This window comes from Theobroma umbraticum, unplaced genomic scaffold, assembly GCF_002168275.2.
Source record: "Theobroma umbraticum cultivar Fairchild unplaced genomic scaffold, ASM216827v3 scaffold_477.0, whole genome shotgun sequence".
Lineage (NCBI taxonomy): Eukaryota > Viridiplantae > Streptophyta > Magnoliopsida > Malvales > Malvaceae > Theobroma > Theobroma umbraticum.
The window spans coordinates 194821-207576 of NW_018397294.1; the positions used below are offsets into that span (position 1 = coordinate 194821).

General features: G+C 31.6%; 1 protein-coding gene and 1 pseudogene across 1 annotated transcript; one reads left to right on the forward strand and one right to left on the reverse strand.

Annotated features, from left to right (window-relative positions):
* The first annotated feature begins 382 nt into the window (after positions 1-382).
* Positions 383-940, forward strand: LOC110428784 (pectinesterase inhibitor-like). Its single transcript, XM_021444697.2, has one exon. The coding sequence runs from the start codon at positions 383-385 to the stop codon at positions 938-940; it is 558 nt and encodes a 185-aa protein (XP_021300372.1).
* Positions 941-9409: 8469 nt separating this feature from the next.
* LOC149526201 (uncharacterized) lies at positions 9410-11673 on the reverse strand (annotated as a pseudogene).
* Positions 11674-12756: the final 1083 nt, after the last annotated feature.

The following is a 12756-nucleotide window of genomic DNA, read 5'->3' on the forward strand; positions in this document are numbered from 1 at the left end:
ACATGTTGGTGCTCAGCTTATAGTTCTCCCCATGCTGCCCACCCACGTGGCAGCCAAAGAAAACAGGAACATGGCCGATTTTGGACTTATATTAGAGAGAATTAATAATTAAACTGAAAAAAATGTAACGTGATGAGACAGCACATTGCTGTAAGCGAAGCTTCCGATTTAAACACCCTCATCAGTTATGCATAAAATTGAAGAGACTTCTCTCTGACCACGGTTTTTTCTTCCATCTTTAATGTAATCTTCAGTTTTTTTCTGACTGTCTTAACTCCTTAAGATCCCCAGAGATGATCCAACTATATAGCAGTCACTACCCGGAAGTATTGGAGGTTGAAGTAACACTAGCTACTAGCCATCATTTGAATTGGAAATTGACATGGCCTCACTTATTCGTTCCTCCTTGCTTGTTGCTCTTTCTTTTGCAATTTGCTTCATCAACCCATCATTTGGAAAGCCAAGCCCAAACGTGACCGATGCTGAAATCATCACCATCTGCTCCAAGACTCCAGCGCCTTCCTTCTGCTTAAAAGTCCTCTCCAACGAAACTCTCCATGCAAACCAAACCAGTCTTCATGGCCTGGCCAAAATCTCAATCCAGCTAGCACTCGCCAGTGCAGACGAAACCCAGGTGGAAATCTCTCCACTCATCAAACAAGCGGAGAACTACATTGTGAGAGAAGCTTACACGCTTTGTTCCCAGAACTACCAGGAGGCCGTCGCTGGCCTTATGGATGCCAAGCGGCTGCTGAGCAAACACGACTACCGTGGGGTGAGAGTTCAAGCACTTGCCGCGTTGGAGGAGGCTGAGGCTTGTGAACATGACTTGAGAATTCCAGCATTTAATCCTTCACCATTACATGACAAAAACGAGGAATTCAAACATTATTGTAACATCATCTGGGCTATCACAAATCGTCTAGTTGAGTTCTATTAGATTCTTATCAAGTATTTTTAGCTGGCTTTAATTAATAATTAAGTGAATCAACTTAAAATAAGTTTGGATGGTTTTGATGTCAGCTAGTAGCTAGTCATAGTTAATTAGGCCTTTATCTCTACTTTGATTAAAGATTGAAACTTAAATGTTTTATTTTAATTTTGTTTATCTTTAATTACATCTTTGTTATAAGTCATTTTAGAAAAATTTTATTGCATTTTAGTTCCATGGTTTTGGTTTTCATCGTAACATTTATTATTATCTTGCTCCTTTATTGGCCCTGCCTAATCGCCGGTAGCCACCATAACCCCCTTTCTTAATTTTTCATTTTTCCTCTTGCCGTTAACGTATATAACTTATTGCTGTCCATAAATAGAGTTTTTATTGTTGCAATCAACTAACTGATAAAAGTATTATTGATGGTATTTTAGACGGCACAATATAGTTTATTACTATTAGAGTTGGCAAATTTGTAGGTTCGGGTTATTTCGAGTTTGAATTGTCTCCAGACTGTTTTGAATTTGGTCCATCTGGATTCAAATTGTTTCGGTTTCAATCCATTCAGGATTCAAATTTGCTTTGTGTTCGAAATTTTTGAGTTGAGGTCGTCTGATGTTCATATCATTTCAAATTCAAATTGTGTTAGATTTGACCTATCTCGAAATATATTCTTGTAATGATTTTCAGTTCAGACTGTGATACATTAAAGCGGATTAACACGAATTTTGAGTCGTTATACAAAAATTTTAATAATTTTTCTTTTTTCGTAATCAATCTATATCGTCGATAATTCAATAAACTTAAGATAAAAATATGATAAAAAAAATAAAATTGAAAAAACTATTGATAACTATTTATAAATATAAATGAATCATCATTTTTTATATATATTAGAACTCAGTATTAGTATTTTTATGTGTTTTTATTTTTTTATCTTTATTTATTATCATTTTCTAATAATAGTTCAATTTTTAAAGAATTTTTTTCTTATTTATGTATTTATTGGTTCAGACTTAAATTTTAATATAACTAACATTAGCTATAATTTTATAGACAAATTTCTAATCAAAGTGAATAGCGGACAATATTAAAAGGAGTATCAATTACCGTTAATAAAAAGAACTATTAACCTTATTAATTATTTTTTATAACTTATATATAATTCATAAAGTATATAAAGTCATGTATTTAAAAGTTAAAACCAGTTGATATAATGTTAATTTAATTCAACTTTTGAACATTTGGATATTGATTATGAAGACCAGAGTGGCTTAAATTTTTGCACTTCAGTACTTGAATGTTAACTTTATTTTATATTAGTATAAACTATATAATTTTCATTTTAAAAAAAATCAATAAAAATATTTACTTAAGTATAGTTAATTTTAATATCCAGACAATAATTGATTTTATTAAAAATTTAAACTAATTGTATTCATATTCTCACTTATCAGTGTACTTTAAAATTATATTTAGTTTATAAGTAATAACTAACTTATTCTCAATTGACTTTTAAATTCATTAATGTTAGAAATATTAGCTCAAATATAATGCAAAGTAATCCAAGAGGGAAGGTGAATTAAGTTTTTAAAGATTCTTTTTCACAAATCAAACTTTTCAATGAGGGCAAGCAAGGTATAAGTTCTCAAATTTGTTTTCAATCAAAAAATGTCAAAAGTAATTTGATGACTAAGTTAATGAATAGACAAGGTTTTTTTTATTTTTTTTTGAAAGATAATGAATAGACAAGTTAAAATAAGTTTGTTGAAGTCTTTAAATAAAATGCACAAAAGTATGAGTGAAGAGCAAAGAGAGAATTACACAATTGATTTATAGAGGTTCGACCCTTTCTTTAGTTGCTTACGTCCTCTTTAACAAGTTAAGAAGTTCAATCCACTGTTGATCAAAATCAATACATCGCCTTTTCAAAGATATGGCACAATCTCTCTAACTTTTCAAGGCTAAGTTTGAACCTATACGCCTTTTCAAGAATCAAGCATAACCACTGCCAAAAATTCACGCTTTACCGACGGAATGTTCCGTCAAAAAATTTCGTTAGTAGTAAATCATTAGCAGAAGTTACTAATGGAATAGCTGATGGATTTTACCCTCCAAGGAAGTGTTTGAGATAATGATGTTTAAGGTTTCATTATTAAAGCTTTGGGTTTGAAGTTTTATGAATTATTGGCAGGAAATGAAGAATATAGGTTTACTTGACTAGTTTCAAATAAATGGGTTTGTTGGAAAATTAGGAAATTTATACTAGAATTACTGTGATAGGTTTAGTTGTGCTCGAGAATCGTAGAACAAGCAAGGGTTGACAAAGCTAGGCTTAGAAGTACACTTTTTGTCAAGGTGAGTGGATACACCACTTTAAAGTATTTTATATGGTAAAGCTATGCATTATTTATTGATTGGATTATTTTCATGGATCAATGCTATAATGTTTTCAATAAATCAAATATGTTTAAAGGCAAATGTTTTCTAAGAAAGTTTTCAAATCTACTATGCATGTAAATATCCCTATTACATCTTGGTTTGCAACAAAGGGGGAGAAGTCTCTTTCAATTGGTTTAATCAAAACGATCCTAATGGTATGATGATGAGAATGGCATATATGAATGCTAAGGGAATGAACAGTGGAAGTTGTTATACCCACCTGAAGTTATGTAATGATAGTAAATGTATTTTTATGATAATAATGTGATTATATGGATGTGAGCATTTCCATCTATAGTAATGCTTAACTAAAATGTGTCATGGTATGCGTTATTTTGGAAGAGAAAACTTAGCACAATTCATTCATAATGCATCATCTATATATACAACTTAAGCATTTTTAAAATAGGAAAAGAACAAAGAAAAAAATCCCTGTAATTATGGTGATTCTTAATTCCTATAATTGCATTAATTAATAAAAAAATATTTATAGATTTCCTATTCTATAACACTTCCCATCTAGCTAGAGCATAAATGTTAATCATGCCTAGTTTGCTACGAATGTAATCAACTCGAGCTCCATTCAATGCTTTTGAAGATATCTCCTAGTTAGTCTTCAATTTTAACATATCATGTAGAGATGAACTTGTGTCGAATCTTTTTACGAACAACATGACATTCAATTTTTATATGCTTAAAGCGTTCATGAAACACGGGATTGGAGGCAATATAGAGAGCAACTTGATTATCACACCACGGCTTTGCCAGCAAAGAAGACTTAAGACCAACTTCACTTAATAATTGATACATCCATACTACCTCACACACAGTTTGGGCCATAGCTCTGTGCTCTGATTCTACACTAGACCAAGATAGTGCATTCCATTTCTTACTTTTTCCATGAGACTAAATTTCTTTTAATAAAAACACAATATCTTGTAGTGGAACTCCTATAAATCTTGGAACATGCCCAATCTACATTTGAAAAACATTTAATATTAGTGTGCCCATGATTTCTATAAAATAGACCATATTTTGCGCCCCCTTCAGATAACATAAGATTTGCTCCAAAGCTGCCTAGTGGTTAATTGTTCGAGTAAACATAAACTGACTTACAACACTAACAGAGTATGCAATATTATGATGAGTCACTGTAAGATAATTCAATTTTCCAACCAGCATTCTATACATTTCAAGGTCTTCAAACAATTCAACATCTTCTTTTGAGAGTTGCAAATTAGGAGTCATTGGTGCATTATGCGACTTAGCACCTAATTTTTGTATCTCCGTCAACAAGTCAAGAACATATTTTCTTTAAGAAAAAAATATACCTTTCTTACTCCTTGTCACCTCAACACCCAAGAAATACTTCAATAAGCCTAAATTTTTGTCTAAAACTAGGTATGAAGAAAAGATTTGAGAGATAAAATACTACAATGCCACTCTTAGTAATGACAATATCATCAACATACACAACTAGTAAGATTATGCTAGCCTCAGACTGTTTATAAAACACTCAGTGATCACACTTACTCTTTTTCATCCTAAACTCCTAAACTACCTCACTAAATTTGATAAACCAAGCACGGGGCTTTGTTTTCGGCCATTCAAAGATTTTGAAGATGAAAGACTTTCCCATACTCACCTTAAGCAACAAACCCAGGTGGTTGCTCCATATGCACTTCCTCTTGAAGGTCGCCATGTAACGAAGCATTCTTGATATCTAATTGATGTAAAGGCCCATCATAGGTAAAGATGAATAAACAAACAAAAGTGAGTTTAGCTGCTAGAGAAAAAGTATCAAAATAACCAACACCATAAGTCTAGGTATACTTTTTAGCAACAAGATGGGCTTTAAGATGAGCCACTAATCCATCACGATTTACCTTTGCAGCAAATACCCATTTACACCCAATAGCTTTTTTCCTAGTTGGCAAATCAACCAAATCCCAAGTACCATTAGCACCTAAGGCCACCATCTCCTCTACCATAATAGCATGATAGCCAGGATGAGGCAGGGCTTCATAAATAGTTTTAGGAATTGAAACAGCATTTAAGGATGCTACAAATGAACTAGAAAAAAGAATACAAGTGATCATAATAAGTCTAGGTATACCTTTTAGCAATAAGACTAGTTTTAAGATGAGCCACTGATCCATCACGATTTACCTTTACAAAAAATACCCATTTGCGCCCAATAGCTTTCTTCCTAATAGCCAAATCAACCAAATCCCAAGTACCATTAGCATCTAAGGCCACTATCTCCTCTACCATAATAGCACACCAGCCAAGATGAGGCAGGGTTTCATGAACAATTTTAGGAATTGAAACAGAATCTGAGAATGCTACAAACGAACTAGAAAAAAAATACAGGTGATCATAAGAAATAAAGGATGAAATAGGATAAGTGCACTGATGTTAACTTTTTTGAAGAGTAATATGGAGATGAAGACTAGGATCATGATCATTAGAGACTAGATCCAATAGCGAAGTGATTGATAAAGGGCATGCTGTCTAAGTCTATAATTGTTTGAAACAGACATGGACAATAAGTGGCCGAGCAAGAGCAGGAATATCTAGGGCACTGACATAATGAGTTACAATATAAATTAGTAGATCATCTTCCCCTCCTTGACAATCATAACTAGAAGATGAGAAAAAGAAAAGAGTATTTTCAAGGAAAATGACATCTGTAGAGACAAGATAACGATTAGAGTAGGAGAATATGTTCGGATGAGCTTTACAGACAATTAAGATTGGTTAAAGCTTGATTCCAATCATGCAATAATATCATTTATGTTGAACGATTAGAGGTTTTCCTTTATCAATAAGACATTAATTATAATGAGTTATAAGTCTAATTGGATGAAATCTATGAGATTAATATGCCTTGCAAGGGAACTATAATGGGTTGCAATTTTGAGATCCTTATGCATTAAAGTATAATCTCAAAATGTTCTTGGTCAATGTATGGATTGGACATCAATGATACTTAGAGACTAGTATATTTTATATTTTTTATTTTGAAAGTAAGTAATCAATCTTATAAATTGAAGTATAGAAATCCTTGAAACTAGAATATTGGTGCTTGCTTAAGAGAGCAAGTTCACTGAACATGACCCTCTATGATAAATCCATTTGGTAATACACTCCAGTGTATATGCAACATTTATTATGTGTCAATTGTGTAAATACTCTCTAGACTTGAGACATCAGGTTATCTTATATGTGGAATGCTATGCTTTAATTTCATCCTTATGAGTGCCTAACCAAAGATGCCAAAAAAGGATACTTTTGGGTATAGTATGAAGCATGTAAAGGCAAATGAGTGGTCAAAATAAGAATCATCACCTCAAGTGTTTTAGAGGAAATATCCAATCAGTTCTTGGTTAACATTACCTTATTGAAGTCTTTGGTCAAGGTGACTTGGAGATTATGAAAAGGTTTCATAAGTCTCTATAAAGCTAATGCTATAACTGCAAGAACAAATATAGAGGTTAATAAGAGTAGACACTTTACCAAGCTCTTATCATTTTCTGGATATATGATGAGGTAATGAATTACACTGATAGAATGTTTACTAAAAGGTTATCAAAGAACCCTTTGACTCTCCTAACAATTGGGTGGCCATGATGCATTGCAAGCTGCCAATCCTCATCTATGGAATTGATTGTAAATTAATTGATTGAAATTTATATTAATCAATTATATCATTAATCAATTCCATTGGCAACATGTTAGGAAGCTAATGGGTCACACACAATGATTGCATTTGAAATTAATTGGGAGAGTGATGATTTAAGTTAAACTTAAATCACATAATAGGTAATTAACTTCTATAAACTTAATTAAAAGAGTTTAATTAAGATTTAAGCATAATTATAAATACTTATAATTATAAGGCCTTGATTGCAAAATATAAAAGAAATTAATTTTGATTTTAATTTTCAAGTACTTAATTAAAATAGTTTAATTAAGTAATAGGTCCAATATTAGAATGTGTTATAATATTGAGGGCTTAATTGCAAAATTGAAGTTATTTTAGCCTAATTATATAAGTCACCTTTTAATTGTTTTTCATATGAAAGTTTTTCACAAATGAAGAAAACCTAATTTTTGTCAAAAAAAGGAAAAAAACGTTTTCTCCTTTTGCTGCCACTTCCTTTATGTGAAAGAGAAAATTGCATTTGAAGCAATTTCCAAGAAAGGTTAGACTAAAATTGTGAAAAAAAAGAAAAGGACAATTGCTGTCCTCTTTGCTAGTACAAAGTATAGTTAAAAACTCCCTCATTTGTTAAACGTTCACGTGCAATCGTGTATATTACCGTTGGAGGCTAAACACTTGATTGGCTAGAGCTTTTGATCTTTGTAGTGTTTACAAGATTGCTTCAAGAAGTGCCATGGTGATTACGAAATTACTTGGCATGGTAACTTTTCAAATAATAATTAATTTTGTTCTTTTATGTGTTAAATATCACTAAGGTAATCCATGAGTGGAGGAATGTTTTGGTTGTTTAGTTCTAATGTTTTAATTTTCTTTTTGTTGCATATTTTGAACATATTTTCCATAACCAAACCCATTAAATAATATCTATAACCTTTTTGAAGAAGAGAATACCCAAGAAAAACACACTTGAGAGATTTTGGATCTAATTTGGTGACCTAGGGACGGACATCATGAACAAAACATGTATTACCAAATATCTTAGGTTCAATAGGAAATAAATACTTGGAAAGAAAGAGGACAGTATAGGGAATATCACCATGAAGGACAAAGGAGGGCATCCAATTAATTAGATAACAAGTTGTGGAGATAGCATCAACCTAAAACTATTTAGGAACTTTCATTTGAAAAAGAAGTGCTCGAGCTACCTCAAGGAAATGTCTTTTTTTTTTCTTTCTACAACTCCATTTTGAGAGGGTGTATGAATGCAAGAAAATTGATGGAGAATGCCATTCCAAATCATATAGGAATAAAATTTATAAAAAAAAATTTTTTGGCATTATCATTTTGCATTGTGCACACAAAAACATTAAAGTATGTTTTTATTTCAACACAAAAGGCATAAAAAATAGGGAATAACTCAAAACAATTTTTCATTTAAATATAGCTAAGTGACACTAGAATAGTCATCAATAAAGGTAATAGAGTATTTAAAACCAGACTTAGGCACAATAGGATAAGGACCTCAAACATCATAATGGACTAACTAAGAAATGGACATTGCTCACTTATTGACTTTATAAATTGAAGGGAAACAATGATGTTTGGCAAACTAACATGACTTAGAATCCAACGATGATACATTTTGAAATTGAGGACATAATTTCTTTAAAGAAGATAAAGAAGGCTATCCTAACCAACAATGCACCTCAAAGGGCATTAATACACTTGAACAAGCTATGGATCTCGACACTTATGTGTCAAGGTAGTAGAGATCTCAAACCTTATGACCTCTACCAATAATCCATTTCATCGTAAGGTCTTGAAATAGACAACTATTAGGAAAAAATGAGATACAACAATTCAAGTCACGAGTGAGTTTACTAATGAAGATTAGATTAAAAGAAAACTTAGGTAGATTTAAGACATTGGATAATGAAATTGATGAAGTTAGATTAACAATTCTAGAACCAAAAACACAAGAGGTTGACTTGTTTGCTAAAGTAGCATTATAAGAGGTTGTATGTGATTGGAAAGTGAAAAATAGATTTGAATTATCTATCCTATGATCTGAGGCACCAAAATTAATGACCCATTTGGATTATGAAGAAATAAGACAAGTACTGGAGTTACCTGACTCAACGATAGTAGTGATAGGAGAAGGAGCGAATTTTAATGATTCATGGTACTGAGAGAATTAGGCAAATTCATCTGTAAAAACTTGAATAGTCTTCTCAAAAGATGAAGTATTAGAAGCTACAACATTTGCTAATTAACTTCGCTAAGACATATTTTGGAGTTTCTTTACAAAAATGCTTTGTATAGCCCGACTCATGATGATTATAGCATAGAATTCCTCCTAACTTCTAACTATGACTATCAACAACTCGATTACGATTGTCCATTCCCCCACTTCTATTACCACTTTTATTATTCTGATGACTTATAAGAGCACTGTTATTTGTCTGAGCCAATATGGAGCTGGAGCTTTCTGTACAAAGTACTCTCGTAAAGGTGTCATGTAGGGAAGAGATCTCGAAACTAAAAAAGAATTTGAGATTTGATAGTCTTAAGCTTTAAAGGGAGATTCGCAAAAAAACTCATAACCGTTATTTGCTTCCATTGAACTTGCTAAACCTTCACATTAGGACTAAAAGGCAACAAAACATTAAGCTCCTTATAAATTCTTTTATAATCCATAAAATAGGTTGTGAAAGCCCTATCTTGTTTCTTTACATGATAAAATGCTTTATGTACCTCATAAATACGAGAGATATTCCTTTTACCAAAATATAAAAAATCTAAATAATCCATCAACTCTTTAACAAACTCACAATGATTAACCAAGGTAATAATGTCATTGTTAATAGAATTTTGAATCTACAAGAACAGCTGTGTGTCTTCCCTCATCTAGGTTTGTTGATACTTTATGTTATAGAGTTATTTGAGCTTAATTTTGACAGTAATTTAGTGTAGTTCTCGTCGTAATGTATAGAAATTAGTAGGTTTTATTTAAATTATTTTAAGTTAGTTATTTTACGTGTCAATCTAATCTTAGTTAATTTTACACTTAATTTGGTATTAATGTGATTAAGATAGGTTGTTATTGATTTATTTGTGCTTTTATAGATGTTTGATGAAAGAAGAATTTTAATGAAAGAAGAAAAACAATTTTGAGGTGTAAACTTTCACTGCACATGTTTTGGTATTTCAGTCATAACTCTCTTTACAAGGCTCCAAATGAGATGATTCTTAGACCATTGGAAATATAAGAGTAAAAGCTATAACTATCATGCTTACTACTTCACCCAGTTCAACTTGGAAAGTAGTCAAAGATCTTATCAAATTTGAAGTACTACAGTAGTCCTAAAGCAATTATGATTTCTATTAATTAATTGGGCAAGGCTGTGACCCACATAGTTTGATGAGGAAATCCCTGCTAAAATTGACTTCTTTCTTCACCCAACTTGGCTTAACTTTAAAGCCTTATAAAAACAACATTTCGGTAGGAGAATGAAATACCAGATTGGCAGCTAAGAGTTGAGCCGCAAAATCATTGAAGTTGAGAAGAATTTGAAAGATTCAAGGTGATTTGGAGATCAAGAGTAAAATTCTTCAGTTTCTCTATCTTTTTTATTCTCTTATTCTCTTGGTTTTATTTTTAAAGTTTAAACTTTATTCAATGATGATGTGTGACTTGATGGGGAGCTAAACTTTTTATCTAAGATTATGATTGAACTCAATATATAGTCTTATTTATTTATTTCTCTTTTGTTTATGTTTTATAGATTTAAGTTGTTTATTTTGTTCTATTCTTAATGCTTCTAATTGCCTTATGACCAATTAGATTGAATTAGAAACCTAGGTTAAACCTTGACAAAGGAGATTTAAGTAAACCTTAAATAAAATAGTGTATAATTGAATGCATTTAATTGATTAGGTGGTTTGATTTGCACATAAGGTAGACATTCACCTATGAGCCATACATAGCCAAAATTAGAGCATGAACTTAATGAATCTTTCTTCAATTTAATTAGCATAGACATATAGTAAATGAATTGAGAGATGTATTTTTATAAGAAACTTGACACAGGCTTGTAAATAATTTAGGACTCTAGATTATCAACTTAATCTATTAAACTAAGTTAAAAGAAAGAGACAATAATCAAATGAAGTATTGAGGGACATCATAATCTTAGGTTTGATAGTTAAGTGAGTTTTATAAAACAAATTTACTATTTAATTTTAGTTTCAGTTTATTACTTTAATTTTTCTTTTTAATAATTTTAAATTTAGTTATTTGGATAAGATTAAGGTGTTAGAATTTTAGTAGTTAACAGTAATAAGTAATTCAATTTTTTGTGGAATTGACACTTTACTCATTACTATATTATCTCTGCTATATGTATAATTACGTGCGTAGAAAATTGAAGAACATTTGCCTTGTATTATCAGTAGGAAGATCATTAGTAATATGATCATCTTTATCGATGCTTCTTAAATAGGCCCTAATTGTCTTTCTCAAATCCAAATCATTGGAACCATTAAATTTATGCTTTATAACCTTTGTCATCACAAGAGTCACATCAACCACTAACACTGATTTTTTCTTTAACATAGGTTCTACCATCTTGAAAACCCAATAACAAAACCCGACAAAAGTATCAAACTATCTTGTTGAAACTTTCACCGTGAAGACCAAAAGAGAAGAATCTTAGGTGTGAAGATTAAAGGAGAAAACGGAGTGAATGTCTAACAGATGGCTCTCACACACTGGCACGAGGAATAAAACCAAAAACTAAAAGTGGTGCGTGAGAGCCACTCGTAGGGACTACAATGGTAGGATTCGGGAAGAAATCGATTAACAAATGGGTCTCCTCCTAGCGCTAGCTCTAAGATCAAATTGTCTCCCTATATGGGTGATCTAAGTTTAGGTGAAAAAGAGAAACCAAGATCCCTGTTTCAAAGAAACAAATTTGCCAAAATAGCTCTGATGCCATGTTATTTTGGAGGAGAAAAATCAGCACAATTCATTCATAATACATTATCTATATATAAAACCTAAACACCTCTAAAATAAAAAAAGAATAAAAAAATAAAAAAAATAAAATCCCTATAATTATAGTGATTCCTAATTCCTATGATTATGGTGATTCCTAATTCCCATAAGGATGTTAATTAATAAAGGAATATTTATAGATTTCCTATTCTATAATAGTATGAAATGCATGACTATGAAATGGTATTTGTTTTAGTTACCACATGCATGACGATTTGTGATCGAAATGATATATGAAATTAAAAAGAAATGAATTCAAAGTATATATTATGGGTTTAATTAACCCTCAAGCTAAGAGAAACATGGGTGAGGCTGATGTGCCACTCACGAAAGGTAATAAGAAATTTGAGATGGAGGGGATTATTTTACTATTTGTCTTGAGTTGGGGTGGGGACTAATCAACTTGAGTAGGAGTGCCACTCACAACGAGCTCAAAGGAAATCCTAGGTAGTGGGGATTGTTTCACTATCTGTTCTAAGTAGGGCAGGCACCACTCATTATAGATAAGGTGATGTAAACGAGTTAGACAAGATATGCTATTTAAGTATTGTTGTCATGATCAATGTCAAGTTATATGAGAATGCGAAACGATTGTATAGACGTATGATGAGTATAGAAAATAGAAAGAGAGTAAACACTCAAATGTGACAAAAA